The sequence below is a fragment of the Lepus europaeus genome, chromosome 11, assembly GCF_033115175.1.
Source record: "Lepus europaeus isolate LE1 chromosome 11, mLepTim1.pri, whole genome shotgun sequence".
NCBI classification, from domain to species: domain Eukaryota; kingdom Metazoa; phylum Chordata; class Mammalia; order Lagomorpha; family Leporidae; genus Lepus; species Lepus europaeus.
In genome coordinates this window covers 112066977-112081067 of record NC_084837.1, presented here as the reverse complement: position 1 = coordinate 112081067, position 14091 = coordinate 112066977, and the positions used below count along the sequence as shown (strand labels likewise).

General features: G+C 50.6%; 1 protein-coding gene across 7 annotated transcripts in view; it reads left to right on the top strand.

Moving 5' to 3' along the window:
• PEAK1 (pseudopodium enriched atypical kinase 1) overlaps window positions 1–14091 on the top strand; it is a 351733-nt gene that overhangs the window by 324768 nt on the left and 12874 nt on the right. For all 7 annotated transcript variants that reach the window (XM_062206406.1, XM_062206403.1, XM_062206407.1 and 4 more), the window contains one exon: window positions 3153–3898. In XM_062206406.1, coding sequence (XP_062062390.1) covers window positions 3153–3898 — 746 coding nt within the window. The remainder of the gene's footprint in view (window positions 1–3152; window positions 3899–14091) is intronic.

Below are 14091 nucleotides of genomic sequence, written 5' to 3'. Positions count from 1 at the left end.
AAACCCCAAAACCTGAGCCCACTCACCCAGTGGACAACAAGCCAGTCACTGACACCAGAGTGGCGAAAGAAAGTCCGTATTTATTTTTGCAAAGCCTGGAGGAAGGAGCACAGGCAGCTGTCACTGAATTCCCAGATTCCACAAGGGTAGCAGTCTTACAGACCGAAGCTGGGGTTGAGGGTGCGCGTTCAGCCTGTGTGCAGGTCTCGGGCTGGCTTATAGGGCTCGCGCCCTTCCCTTGATGGGTCAGCAATAGCATGGCCGTTGTGGTCCTTTGAGGATTTTGATGTTGGCAGATTGGGCTCCAGCCTGTCTGGGTGCCCTGTGTAGGTGGCTGTTACGTTGTTTACTCAGGGCGTAGAGTCCCTCATGACAGGCCCACCATCAAGATGCTATCTAGAGAGGAGGCGAGTGGACTCGGGTCCTGTGATCTGGGACCCCCTGGGACCAGCTGAGCCTGACGCACCTCTCCCTTAATCCAGTGAGTCAGACTTTAGGAAGAAGTTGGCTGGCGGTCATCACAGCAGGGCAAAGAAAGGTTCAGGTAGGGAGACTAAGAGACCAGGACCTGAGACGTCTACATCAGTAAAACAATAAATGAATAAATGAGCCCGTATTGATTACCATCCTCAGAGCCGTGCAGTGCCGTCCTCTCTGAGCGACCCTCAGGAGGGGCAAGTGTCCAGGTCCCAGGGCTGCCGCGGTGGGTAAAGCAGCAGAGTTCCCGCCTGACTGTCACAGGAGCTCCCTCTGAGACACGGGGTGGGGGGTGGGGTCCTTCCTGGCCGCCCTGGCGTCTGACGGCAGGCCCTTGGCTTGCAGCTGCGTCGCTGCAGTCCCTGTCTGCGTCGAGGTGCCCTCCCTGTGTGTCTCCGTCTTCACCTGGTGGGTTCTGCGGACATAGTGGGTTGGAGCTGCTCTGACGACCTCTTAGCTTGAGTACATCTACAGAGACATCAGGGGCGAGAACTTCAACGTTGCCTTTTTGGGGAACAGAATTCAACCCACAGCAGCATCAGTCTGTAACGCTGAGATCTTGAGTGGAAGCCTCATTTTAATAATGTGACCGATCTTAATAGCTTTTATGGAATTTAGTATATGTGTGTCTCTAGAAACTATAATCTCCCCTCCCCGTTTTACGGTCACCCTGAAGGTGCCTCAAACACACACACACACACACACACGTGAGTTTCCTCTTCTGGTGTAAATGCTGGACACTCAACAGAGATAAGCAGTTCCATACCATGGCTTGCAAGGGATGTTCGAAAGTCGCATCTCTCAAATCACAGTGTGTCCACCCCTAAAATCAAACAGGACTGCTGTGGGCAGCGGGGCCCCTGGCTGTGCTTATCCCAGGCTCTTTCTCCACCTGAGAGAGAGCCCGCGGGGGAGGCACAGAGCTGTGCAGGAAGGGAAAGCAGGACTCGTCTGAAGCAAAGGAGAAGCACACACTTAAGACTCCAATGTGGGTGCGTGTGCACAAGAGGGCGAACAAAAACCGAAGAAGCTTTGGGCCGTCCTTTTATACTGTTGGGAGGCATAGGGGGTGATGTCTGGGGTGGGGCCTCATTGAACATTGAAATGAGATGGAGTTTGGGGAGGGGCTTGATCATCACCCATTTCTGTGCCCCTTTTCAGAAATATCAAAGGCATCAGGTGCATGATGGGAGTGAGAGAGCTGGCCATGGTAATTCTATCACAGTGACCTGAAGGTCATCACAAGGACAGTCTGCAGCCATACTGGGTATCTCCAGCTGGCACTGGTTCTGAATTGGCAGCTTGGCGGAATTTGTGTGCAAGGGGGAGGCTTGGCGGTACGTGGAAGGTGGGTGTGGGCAGTGCACAGAGAAGAGGTTTCATGGTGTAGACTGGGTTGTCACAGCACGGGGCTGCCATCTGGGGCTGCTCACAGTGGGTTGGGGGGGCTGCTCTTATGCCAGAAGTCCCCACTACCACAGAGGTTGGCTGGGGCTGTCGGACCTCAGGTCCTCTCTCTAGCATCAGGATCACAGTACGATGTCACTGTGGAACAGAATTTAAAAACCAGGATCTCCCTGGCCCCTGTCTGCTGGTCCCATTGCTAGTCTCAATTCCGTATTTGATAATGCTCCTATTTTCTTTATCCATAAGTGCTGCTCCCTCTCTGTGTCTCACTGTACGTGTATTTGACCATCCCTCATCCCATGGTATTCTGATGGGGTGAACATGGTGGAACCAGGGGAAGGGCTAGAGAATCTGGATCTTTTTTAACCTGAGCCTGTTACCAGAGAAGCAAGGGTTCTTGTCTTCGCACAAGAAAGAATTTAGGTGTGAGACAGAGTAAGTGGAAACCAAATAGCAAGGTTTGTTAGGGCAGGGACATCCGTAAGAACGGATGGGCACTCTCCAGACAGGACCTGAGAGAGAGAGGCCAGTTGCTCAGACTGGGGGAGAGCGAGGTTATATGGTTGAGTGGAGAGAACACACCTGGGCAGGCCAGGCGGGCGGCTCAGCAGAGAGGCAGAGGGCTGAGCGCACAGTCCGGTTGAGGCTGGGGGTTTTTAAGGGGATGGGTCTTGCCTCCCCACCTCTGCTCCTCCTGGAACAAAGGACTTTTTGGATGTAAATACGAAAATTCCTTTCTGAGTTTCCCCCTGAAGTTATCAGGGGGAAGCCTGGCTGGCGTTGCCCCCCCACCCCCCGCCGCCCCTTAGAGGAAGGATGGTTATCGGGTAGAGGAAGGATGGTTATCGGGTAGAGGAAGGGTGGTTATCGGGTAGAAGGGGCAGGATGTTTCAAGTGCAGATACCGGGCTGCCCCTGGAAGGTTATCAGGATGACATTGAGATGTGGATGCTGGACCCAGATGTCTCCTTAGGCCTTTGTCACACACACATAAGCTCATATCTGACTTCCTACCTAACAAGCCCAGCTCTATTCCTGTGGCAGAGGAATGCTGAGGTAGTGTTCACATAGGCTGCACCCCCAAGTCTTGGACTCACTTTCAATGTTTAGTATTTTTTTCCATTGTTACTTTCCTTTCCTATTTTGAATTAAAGTATTGACCAATTCTCACGTGCCCCTGGCTCCCTCTCTCCTCCTTGCTCCAGTTTCAATTATGAAATGAGACTGCAAACTTCATTATTCTCTTTTCTTTATTTTGAAACCATGCAGGGCAGTCCAGAGCAGCCATGATACCTCCCAAGCACCCCCGGCAGCCCAAGGGAGCTCTGGATGATGCCATCGCCTTTGGGGGAAAAACAGACCAAGAAACCCCAAATGTTTCCCACCCGACACCACCCCCACTGCCAAAGAAGATGATCATCAGAGCCAATACAGAGCCAATCTCCAGAGAACTCCAGAAATCCATGGAGAGCAGCCTTTGTGTCATGGCTAACCCCACCTATGATATCGACCCCAACTGGGATGCCAGCAGTGCTGGCTCTTCCGTCAGCTACGAACTCAAGGGACTGGACATCGAGTCTTGTGACTCCTTGGAGAGACCCTTGCACAGGGAGAGACCCGTCCCCTCGGCCGCAAACAGCATCTCCAGCTTGACCGCTCTCAGTGTTAAGGACCGGTTTTCCAACAGCACGGAGTCCCTGTCCAGCCGACGGGGTCCCTCCTCTAGACAGGGCCGAGGCATCCAGAAACCACAGAGACAAGCACTTTATCGAGGACTGGAGAATCGGGAGGAAGTGGTGGGCAAAATCCGCAGCCTTCACACAGACGCCTTGAAGAAGCTGGCCGCTCAGTGTGAAGACCTCTTCATGGCTGGGCAGAAAGACCAGCTCCGTTTTGGGGTGGACAGCTGGTCAGACTTCCGGCTAACCAGCGACAAGCCGTGCTGCGAGGCAGGCGACGCCGTTTACTACACCGCCTCCTATGCAAAGGATCCGCTGAGTAACTACGCGGTCAAGGTAGGACGTTGTATAAATTCCGTCTTGCTCTTAACCCGCCAGCCGTGACTGTTACGAGTCCATTCTTCTCTCCTCCACAGCCCAAGTTACAGCTCCACAGTGAATGCTGTAATAGTCAAGGGGCTTATTCATTCTTTAGAGGAGAAAACAGAGACAGAGTTGTGCCCTGTCCTGTGTGCGAAGGTAGAGGGAAACAGGAATTGCTCGGGGGCTTGGCAGGACCACAGCCCAGACTCTGGGAGTGAGAGAAGGCTGAAGTAGGTAATCCCTTGGCTGAGACTGTCGACAGGGCCACCTAAAACTCGAGGGCTGCTGTATACCTTGCACTCCAAGTTTTTGTCTTGATTCTCCACCAGTTAGAGACCCTTGTCTACCCGTGCTCATTAAGTCATTTGCCTCCAGGAGAAACATATGTTTGTTGATGTGCTGGGAACTTCTTTACCTTATGTAGTTGAATCTTCACATAGCTCCCTGGGGTGAAGATCTTTGTCCCCATTGGACAGATGAGGGGAATGAAGCTCAGAGGGCTGTGCTAAGCTGCTTAGGGTCACACAGCGAAGTGAGCATTTAAACACAGGTATTCCTGACTCCACGGCCTGCACTTCGGCCCTTGCGTCCTGCATCTGTCCCACCATTCGAGACAACCCAGTGCTTCAAGCGACCAGAACTCTTGACATGGAGACTTCTCACCCAGTTATAGGCACCGTGACATCAGGCTGTAGGTCTCATCAGTGTAATAAATACAGCATGGACTGGGGAGACCCAAAGACTTGGGTGTAGATCCTGGCTCTACGACTTTGTAGATTTGTCAGTAATGGTGCCCATGCTGTAACATAGGGCGACAAAATGAAGAACCAAAGCAAAACGCTGGTGTCCCTAATTCCTGCTCATTTCTGTCATTGCTCGTGAACTTCTTCCCTAGGCTGCTTTAAGAGAGTAACAACGTTGGGTGTCTCCTCCTCTTTGAGTTGTTTACAGTGATAATCCATCTACTTTATAGGACTGAAATAGAATCAAGTGAGATATTGCAAGAGAAAGGGTTGTGAAAGCCTAAAGCTCTCTGCAGACTTAAGGTAATGTCTGCCTCTGTACTGATTCTATTCACTGGTTCAAAACCAATTAACATATCTAAATGACTTTTACATGTTAATTTGGCTTGGAAAGACAGATGGTATCCTAGTAAATTAATGGGTAAGGTAAACAATTGGCCTTACCTGTCTCTCACGACAGAATTTATGTTCGGCCAGACCTTCAGCTAGCTGCTCTATGTGGCTGCAGCACCCACACCCCGGGACTGTCTGGAGGCACTGACTGGCAGGGTGAGCCCATGTACCACCACTCTCTTTTTAAAATAAACTGAGAGGCAAACAGCACAGAGGGCCTGGATTCGAGTTCACGTGTTACTGTTAAATCTAAAGCAGCATTTTGCAATTCTGTATGGCCCTCAAGAGCTGTTATCTCAATTGGGATTATAGTGTCTTAGCGATCATGGGTGGGCCTTTACTGCTACAGGATCACCAATGCAGGGCAAGTGCCTCCTTCAGAAAGCGGTGCTGAGCTATCCGATCTTTCTAAACAATGGAGAAGCCGGGCTTGACTACCTTTATGTATTATTGCCATGCAATCTTGTCTTTTCCCCCAAATCAATGGTCTGGTATTGATTTCTTCGCTTGTAATGATGCAAAAGCAACCTCCAAAGAACAGGTGGCAAATGGTAATATACTGGCAGTTGTTGGCAGATTTGGGAAAAGATGTTTCACTAAACGCTGAATATAAATGTCTCTCTGAAGACCCTCTGGGTGTTTCCAGAAGCCCAATTGATTGCACAAATACAGTCTTAGACAGCAAACCACTGGGCCGCCGCGAACCTTACCTCTGCGGAAATAAGCAAAAGGGACGAGCAGCTGGCCCAAGAGCTCCTTGTACTGCTTGTCCCTGAAAACACCCCTTCCCTTCTAGTGCAACTGAGAGTGGGCTGACGGTGCGGCTGTCTCCTGGAGAGGCTGAGAGGTCTTCTGGATGTTGCAGGAGGCTCCCGGTGCCGGAGTTCAGCAGTTTGAAAGCCAAAAGACGCTGCTCCTGCCCCTAAAGGACCAAATCCCTTTCAATCATTGAAAAAATATTTCCTGTGTGTTGTCTCAGTCTGCTCAGGCTGCCACAACAAATTACTGTGGATTACATGGCCGAAACAACAGAACTTTCTTTTCTTGTGTTTCTGGAGGCCAACAGCCCAAGATCAGGGTTCCAGTTTATCCAGTTGCTGGTGAGGGCTCCAGAAATCTGAGTTGTGGGCAGCCATCTTCTCTCTGTGTCTTCACGTGCTTTGGGGGCGGAGGAGAGAGGAAGAAAGAGAGCTTCTTAGCTCTCTGGTGTCTCTTCCTATGAGAACACCAGTCCTGTCACTTCAGGGCCCCAGTATGGTGACCTTCTTTAAAAAAAAAGATTATTTATTTATTTATTTATTTGAGAGGCAGAGTTATAAAGAGGCAGAGAAAGAGAGTGAGAAGTCTTCCATCTGCTGGTTCACTCCCCAAATGGCCACCACAGCTGGAACTGCACCGATCTGAAGCCAGGAGCCAGGACCTTTTTCCAGGTCTCCCACACTGTGCAGGGGCCCAAGCACTTGAGCCACCTTCCACTGCTTTCCCAGGCCATAGCAGAGAGCTGGATCAGAAGCCATGCAGCAGGGACTTGATCCAGCGCCCATATGGGATGCCAGCGCTGCAGGCAGCGGCTTTACCCACTGCACCACAGCGCTGGCCCCTGTGATGAGCTTCTGAATCTTATTTACCTTTTTGTAGGCCCAGTCTCTGTATACAGTCACATGTTAGGGGTAAGAGCTTCAACATATTTATTTGGGGGCAGAGCACTCTGCCCCAGCCCTCCATTTCCCCAGATTCCTGTCCTTACCATATGTGAAACACATCCCAACAGCCTCCCAAACCTTAACTCACTCAGGCGTAAATTCTGAAACCTGAAGTCTGATCTGAATCAAATACGAATGAGATTCAAGCTATGATTCATCCTGGGGCAAAATCCCTCCCCAGCCACGAACCTGTGAAACCAGACAAGTTATGTGCTTCCTGCAAAATACAGCTGCGAGCAGGCATAGGGTAGACGTTTCCCTTCCAAGAAGAAAAATCAGGAGGAAGGAAGGAAGGGGGGGGTGATAGATCTGAAGCAAGATCGAACCTGGTAGCAAGTCAGATTGTGTGAAATCCTAAAGCTTGGGACAGGCACTGGCACAGTAGGTTAAGCTGCCACCTGGGATGCGTGCACCCCCTATTGGAGTGCCTGGGATTCAGTCCACTTCCTCCTGATGCTCCTGGAAGGCAGCGGAGGATGGCCCTAATATTTGAGGTCCTGCCTCCCATGTGGGAGACCCAGATGGAGTCTCTGGCTGATACCGTCCGTGAGTCCCACGCATGACCTTTTTATCAAACAGCTGTGTCGTCATGCCCTTAGCGTTCTCTACAGAACAAGCTTTCACACTTTTTTGCATTATGGATAAACCGAGAATTTTGCAAGTCTTCAAGTTCTGGTCCCTTTTGATTAACAATTCCCTCTTCAACTCATCTTTCTCCTTTTGCATTTGTCTGTAAGCGCTCAGGAGGATCCAAGCCACTCCTCCAACACGCTGCTTAGAAATCTCTTCAACTAAAAAGCCAATTTCAGGGCCAGTATTGCAGGATGCCAGCATCCCACAGCAGAGTGCAGATTCGAGTCCAGCTACTGTGCTGCCCATCCAGCTTCCTCTTAGTGCACCTGGGAAGGCAGCAGAAGACAGCCTAAGTTACCTGAGCCCCGACAGTCTGCCTGGGAGACCTGGGTGGAGCTCTAGGCTCCTGGTCTGGCCTGGCACAGATTTGGCTGTTGCAGCCATTTGGTTAGTGAACCAGTGGATGGAAGTGCATTCCCTCTCTCTCTCTTCCTCTCTCTTCCTCTCTCTCTCATAGCTCTGCCTTTCAAATAAATGAATTTTTTATAAAATTCTATTTCATCTCTTTTAGGTCCTATTTCTCATGAAACACTAGAACACAGTTCAGCCAAGATTTTGCCACTTTATGACAAGAATCACCTTTCTTCCAGTTGCCAATAACATAGTCCTCATTTCCATCAGAGACCTCACCAGAATTGCCGTTAACAGCCGTAGTTCTAGCAACTGTCTGTTCTTGGTTATCTGACGTGCATCTCCGACTCTTGGAGCGTCTGTTTCCAAAGCAGCTTATACATCTGTAGATAATTGTTATAATGGCACCCTTTTCTCATCATCAAAATACGCTGGGTTGCCATAACGAAAGCTCATGAACCAGATGGCATTTTAAAAATAAATAAATAAAACAAATCTATGTCCTTTCAGTTCTGGGAGTGAGGAAGTCGAAGGTCACGGTTCTGGCTGCTCTGGTTTCTGGTGAGAGCTCCCTTCCTGACTTGCACTTGGCTGCCTTCTCCCTGTGTCTGCGCATGACAGTTAACGAGCTCTCTGGTGTCTCTTCTTAGGAGGGCATATCCTGTCACATCAGGGCCCAACTGTTAGGACTTCATTGGACTTTAATTACCTCTTTATTGCTTTTCCCTAAATGTAGCCATACTGGAGGTTAGGACTTTAACCCTCGAATTGGGATGTGGCAGCACACGGCTCAGTTTCTAACAGATGCTGTGTGTGTCTTTGTCATAAAATGCATGGTCTGGGGCTGGTGTTGTGGCACAGCAGGTTAGGCGGCTGCCCAAGACTTGTTCGAGTCCTGGCTGATCCAGCTGCCTGCTAATGTGACTGGGAAAGCAGCAGAGGATGGCTCAAGTGCTTGGGCCCCTGCACCCTCATGGGAGACGTGGGTAGAAATTCAGGCTCCTGGCTTTGGCCTGGCCTGGCCCTGGCCATTGCGGCCATTTGGAGAGTGAACTGGCAGATGGAAGATTCTCTCCCCCTCTCTCTTTAATATAAATTTTTTTGAAAAGGCATGGCTTTCCTGGATTTGTAGATTTTCTTTCACGTACTACTCTTATTTTCATTGGCTATCCAGCCTTATTATTTATATTGCTCTTAAATTAAAGACATCCTAGCAGAATAAAGAGCTTTAGAGATAGCTGGCCTGTGTCCAAGTCCTGAATGCTTCACAGGATTTGTTTGTGGGGAGGTGTTCAAGATTTGCTTTTTACTTTGAAAGGCAGAGTGACAGAGAGAGGAGAAAGGTAGACAAAGAGAGACCTTCCATCTGCTGATTCACTCCCCCAGTGCACTGATTGGGGCTGCACCACGATAAAACAGGAGCCTGGAACTCCATTGGTGTCTGCCTTGTGGGTGGCAGGGGCCCAAGGACTTGTGCTTTCTACTGCTGCTTGTCCAGGCACCTTAGCAGGGAGCTGGGTTGGAAGCAGAGCAGCCAGGACTCAGACCAGTGCTCTGGTATGCGCCGCTGGCATCGCAGGCAGGTGGTGGAATGACCGGCAACAACGCCGGCCCCTCACCGTGTGTGCCAAAGCTGTGTCATGGTTTTCACATCAGTTGATACTGACTGCCCTGCCTACCTCATAAGATTGTTACAATACCCATGTTTATGTAGTAAAACTGCTTTTATAAAGTGCATGTAAAATAATACATTGTTGTTATTAACATTAGTGGAAAATTACTGCACAGCATCCCATAGATCACTGTTATTCTTTGATATTGAGCATCAGCCCAAGTATATTTAGAAATACTCTGCACTTAGACATTTTTCTTTCTCATTACCTCAAAGATGTAAACATCTTTTTTCCCTAAAATTATGAAAGCTGCAAAATGCTAACAGCCTCAAGAATTTAAGTACTGCCAAAAATTGGAAACAAATTAAGTGCCTGATATTAAGGAAACAATTTAATAAATCATGGCACATCAGCCATAATAAAATGTTTGCAGCCATTAAAATTGGTAATTATGAAGACTGTATCAAATCATGAAAAGCATTTTTTTGTAAAATGTCACATGAAAATAGCAGAATACCAAATAGTGTAATCATAACTTTTTAAAAATTGATCTACAAAATGTAGTATGAAAATAAATCCTATGTTTGTGTTATAATTATGGGTGATTTTGATTGTGTTTTAAAGATGGTGTCACGTTGCCTTTTTGAGGAAAAAAAATTAAAAATTAGAGAGTTTGGGTCACTTGACACTGAGCATCTTGAAGCCATAGGATCCCTGGTTCTGTATGTCTGAGGCCCCACCCTCTAGACCAAATCCTAAATAACCCCTGGTTCGTGCTTCCCGGCCTTGGTACACAGACGGCTCTTCCCCTGGGGAGCTGCACCATGCCAGGAGTGCCGCACAGATGGCCTCCTCGGGATGAGCCGAGGCTGGTGACACTCACTCCAAGTGTCATTTCCCCACTCCATCCCAGGCCTGCAGAACCAGACCCTCTGGCGGTTAGGCCTGGGAAACTGCATTCCTAGCCAGCTGCCCCCATCCGAAGCCACGAGCCAGGAGCTTCTTCTGGGTCTCCCACACAGGTGCAAGGGTGCAAGGACTTGGGCCATCCTCCACTGCTTTCCCAGGCCATAGCAGAGAGCTGGATCAGAAGTGGAGCAGCTGGGACTTTAACTGGCACCCATATGGGATGCCGGCACGGCAGGCAGCAGCTTTACCCGCTGCACTACAGCGCGGCCCCCACTAAGAATTTTTAAACAGAGGAATGATGTAAAATGAATGGTTTTACAAGAAAACTATGGTGGAAGTGGCCAGCAGGATGTGGGGGGGAAGACAGTCATCAGGTGAGCCACAGTGACGCCTGAAATGGCCTGGAGGGAAGGAAGGGGTGGGGGTGAAGCCCTGGGGAAGGCGGTGGGCCGCCTGTGCTGAGCGGCTGGGTGTTGGGCAAGGGCAGTGATGCGGAAATGCCTAGGCAGCACCACCACCCCACTGCCGCCAAGAGGGTGCTGATGCCGTGACCTGACACAGGAACCAGCGAGCTTTCCCAGAGGCTCACCCGTGGAGAAGCCCAGCAGCAGACTGCAGTGTGGGGTGGTTCTCAGAAGAGCGCTCAGCCTAGAAATATGTTCTGCAGCCCTCTCATAACTTGATGTAGTCAAAACTGTGGGAATGTTTGAAATGGTAGTGGGAAAATATGCACACTGGGAAAAGACCTACACATCCTAGTGACCCAAAGCAGAAACTCCCACAGACCAGAGTCCGAGGTGGCGGGGGGCCCGACGCGGGAGTTAGGAGGATGGAAGGGAGAGGCGAGGGGTCAGGGAGCATGGCCACTTAAGAATTCCAGCAAAGGAGAGGCCGGAGGGATTCCCGAACAGTGTTTTATCTTTGACTCCTGCTCCCGTCTCATCCGCGTCCCCTTGTCTCCTGTCGTCACCATTTGGTGAGCCACCACCCACCAGAACGACCTGCCTGTTGCTGTGGGCCCCTCCAGCCCTTAGCTTCCCTGCTCTGGAAGTAAAATCTGCCTTGCTTTTTCTTGCTTTCAAAGAACCTGGGTAGCCACTGACCACACACATAACCCTCGCAGTAGACCTAAGTCGATTCTCGAAGGGCCTTCCTTGTTCTGTACAGCAGGAAACAGAGGCCCTAGAGGAGTCCCTCCCCCTCCCAAGTCCCTACCATGCAGGCTTAGGGCAGGCCCTTTGCTGTCAGTCACTGGCCCTGCTGTCTCCCGGACAGGCTAGAAGCAGGTGGACAGGTGGTGAAATCTTGGCTAGCTCTCACAAGATTGTGTTGTAACAAGTGCTGCCGTGCGAGACCACAGAAGGTATTCAATTGACATTACCCCTAAGAAGACAGGAAAAATCTCTGTAAGCAGAGAAGTATGAACTTCTTGGGTTGTTTTTTCCAGCAGCTGCAGGAACGGGGTGGTTGGCGTGTTCTCTGAAGGCAGTCCAGGTCTTTGTCCTCCAGGCCAGAGCACCCGAGCTCCGTGAGGACGTGCACTTCCCTCCGTCCTGGCAGCTGTGCCAGGAGCTCGGGAGAAGCTCCCGGTGAAGCAGAGTGGACTGTGGAGACCAGCATCTTTCATGGCATGTGTGACTCCACTGCCTCTCTCTGTCTCATTTGGGTGGATGCTGAGAAGGCAAGACGCTAAATGAAAAAGGCTTGATGGGAAGAACCCTGATCGGTGGAATTTACAACTCATTCAGGCTGTATACACAGGCAGCTAATGACTGGCCTGGTGGTAATGAAACAACCAGATGGGAAACCACTTCCGCTTTCATAATTCAACACGAATATGCCCAACTTTGGGGTTGATCAGCAGCCGACCCCACATAACCCTTAGCCATCCTAGGTTCGCGTCCATTCATCTCAGAGCAAGAAGTGCCTAGGAGGGGCCGGTGCTGTGGCGTGGTGGGCTAAGCCTCCACCTGTGGCACTGGTATCCCATGTGGGCACCAGTTCATGTCCCGGCTGCTCTTCTTCCGATGCAACTCTCTGCTGTGGCCTGGGAGGACAGTGGAGGATGGCCAAGTGCTTAGGCCCTGCACCCGCATGGGAGACCTGGAAGAAGCTCCTTGCTCCTGGCTTCAGATTGGCCCAACTCCAGCCATTGCAGCCATTTGGGGAATGAACCAGAGGAAGGAAGACCTCTCTGTCTCTCCCTCTGTCTGTGGCTCTACCTCTCAAATAAATAAATCTTTAAAAAAAAAAAAATTCCTAAGAGTCTCAACTGGGGATTGGTTTAGAAAGGAAAAATTAGGGGGCACTCGTGTCTACATGGAATCAAAATGATGTCTAGTGGGAAAAGCCACAGCTTTTTTTTTTTTTTTTTTTTAAGATGTGTTATTTCAAAGAATTAGAAGGAGAGACAGACAGAGAGCTTCCATTGCTGGTTCACTCCCCAGATGGCCACACTAGCCAGAGCTGGGCCAAGCTGAAGTCATATGCCAGGAGCTTCATCGGGTTTCCCACATGTGTGCCAGGACCCAAGCACTTGGGCCATCTTCCACTGCTTTCCCAGGCCATCAGCAGGAAAGCAGATCGGAAGCCCCATACCAGTGCCCATACAGCTTGCTGGTGTCGCAGGCAGCAGCTTTACCGCTAGGACATGGTGCCGGCCCAGGAAGCCATGGCCTTAACTAAAGAGGCCAGAAGACACAGGATTCACAGTAACTGGACTCCTGCTCAAGGCCTGAATTGGTTCTTGAGCTCCTCTGAGGCTCGGTGTGTCTGGTGTGATGCCTGCGCATCGCCGTGTGAGCCTGCACCCCTGGGTCAGGAGCACCAGGATCCTCTCTTGATACCCATGCTGAATTGGGAGGGTGGGAAGACTGAATAGTACAAGTCACAAATGAAATCTCATACGGTTGCCTTCCTAAATTTCACTTCTAGGCCCCAAAATGGGTTTCTTGGGCGTGGGAACATTTCTGCAGCCGTTTGGGCTGTCAATTACCTGGCCGGCCCGGCGGGTCTCGCAGCAGGTTCCTACGGCCTGGAGTCCGTGGTGCCCCGGGCAGCCTTTTATATATTGAATGCTGGAGCCATTTGGAATACAGTTGTGAGAGCACAGGGTGTGTGTGGGGGATGGGGGTCTCCCCTCTGCAGCCACAGGTAGAGCAGAACCCAGGCAGCTGTATCGCTGGCAGTCGTGGAATTGATGTCAGTGACCGGCAGCCAGTGCCCTGGGAGCCACGCTGGGCCTCGCACTGGGCACCGCTTCCGAGGCTGCAGCTCTCCACATGCTCCCCCCGCCACCCCACTGTGCCGTGACAAAACAGCACCCGGGCGTTAATGTGTGTGATCTCCGGTCTTTCTCATTCTGCCCCTGCCATGGCCGGCTCACCTAAGGTTCACATGGTGTGAGGTGGAAATGAGATCCCCTCTGATAAAGTGGAAGTAGGCTGAAGGCACGCTGGGCCCGTGATGGAAAAATAAAAAGCTAATCCAGACTACTTCTGAAGAGTCCTGTATTTCGTAATTATTGCTTTCTTTGGGGGAATAGGAAAGGAAATTGAACAGAATGACAAAGAGCTGTGTCGTTTTTGTGTGGTTTTGTGCAGTGCAAAATTAGTGAGCCCCCGGCAGCCTGGGCTCGGCAGACAGCGCCAGCGAAGGGATTTCACTCAGTAGTGCAGTCGGGTCATTCCTGCGTGTTTGTTATTCAGATGTGTCCGCCTCTGCCTCCTCTCCATCGCCTCGCCAGCTTCCATCTGCTTCTTCAAAGCTGGTCATCTCTCCCAGCTCTTCTGAAGAAGCGACCCCGTGGCCAGGCGGGATCA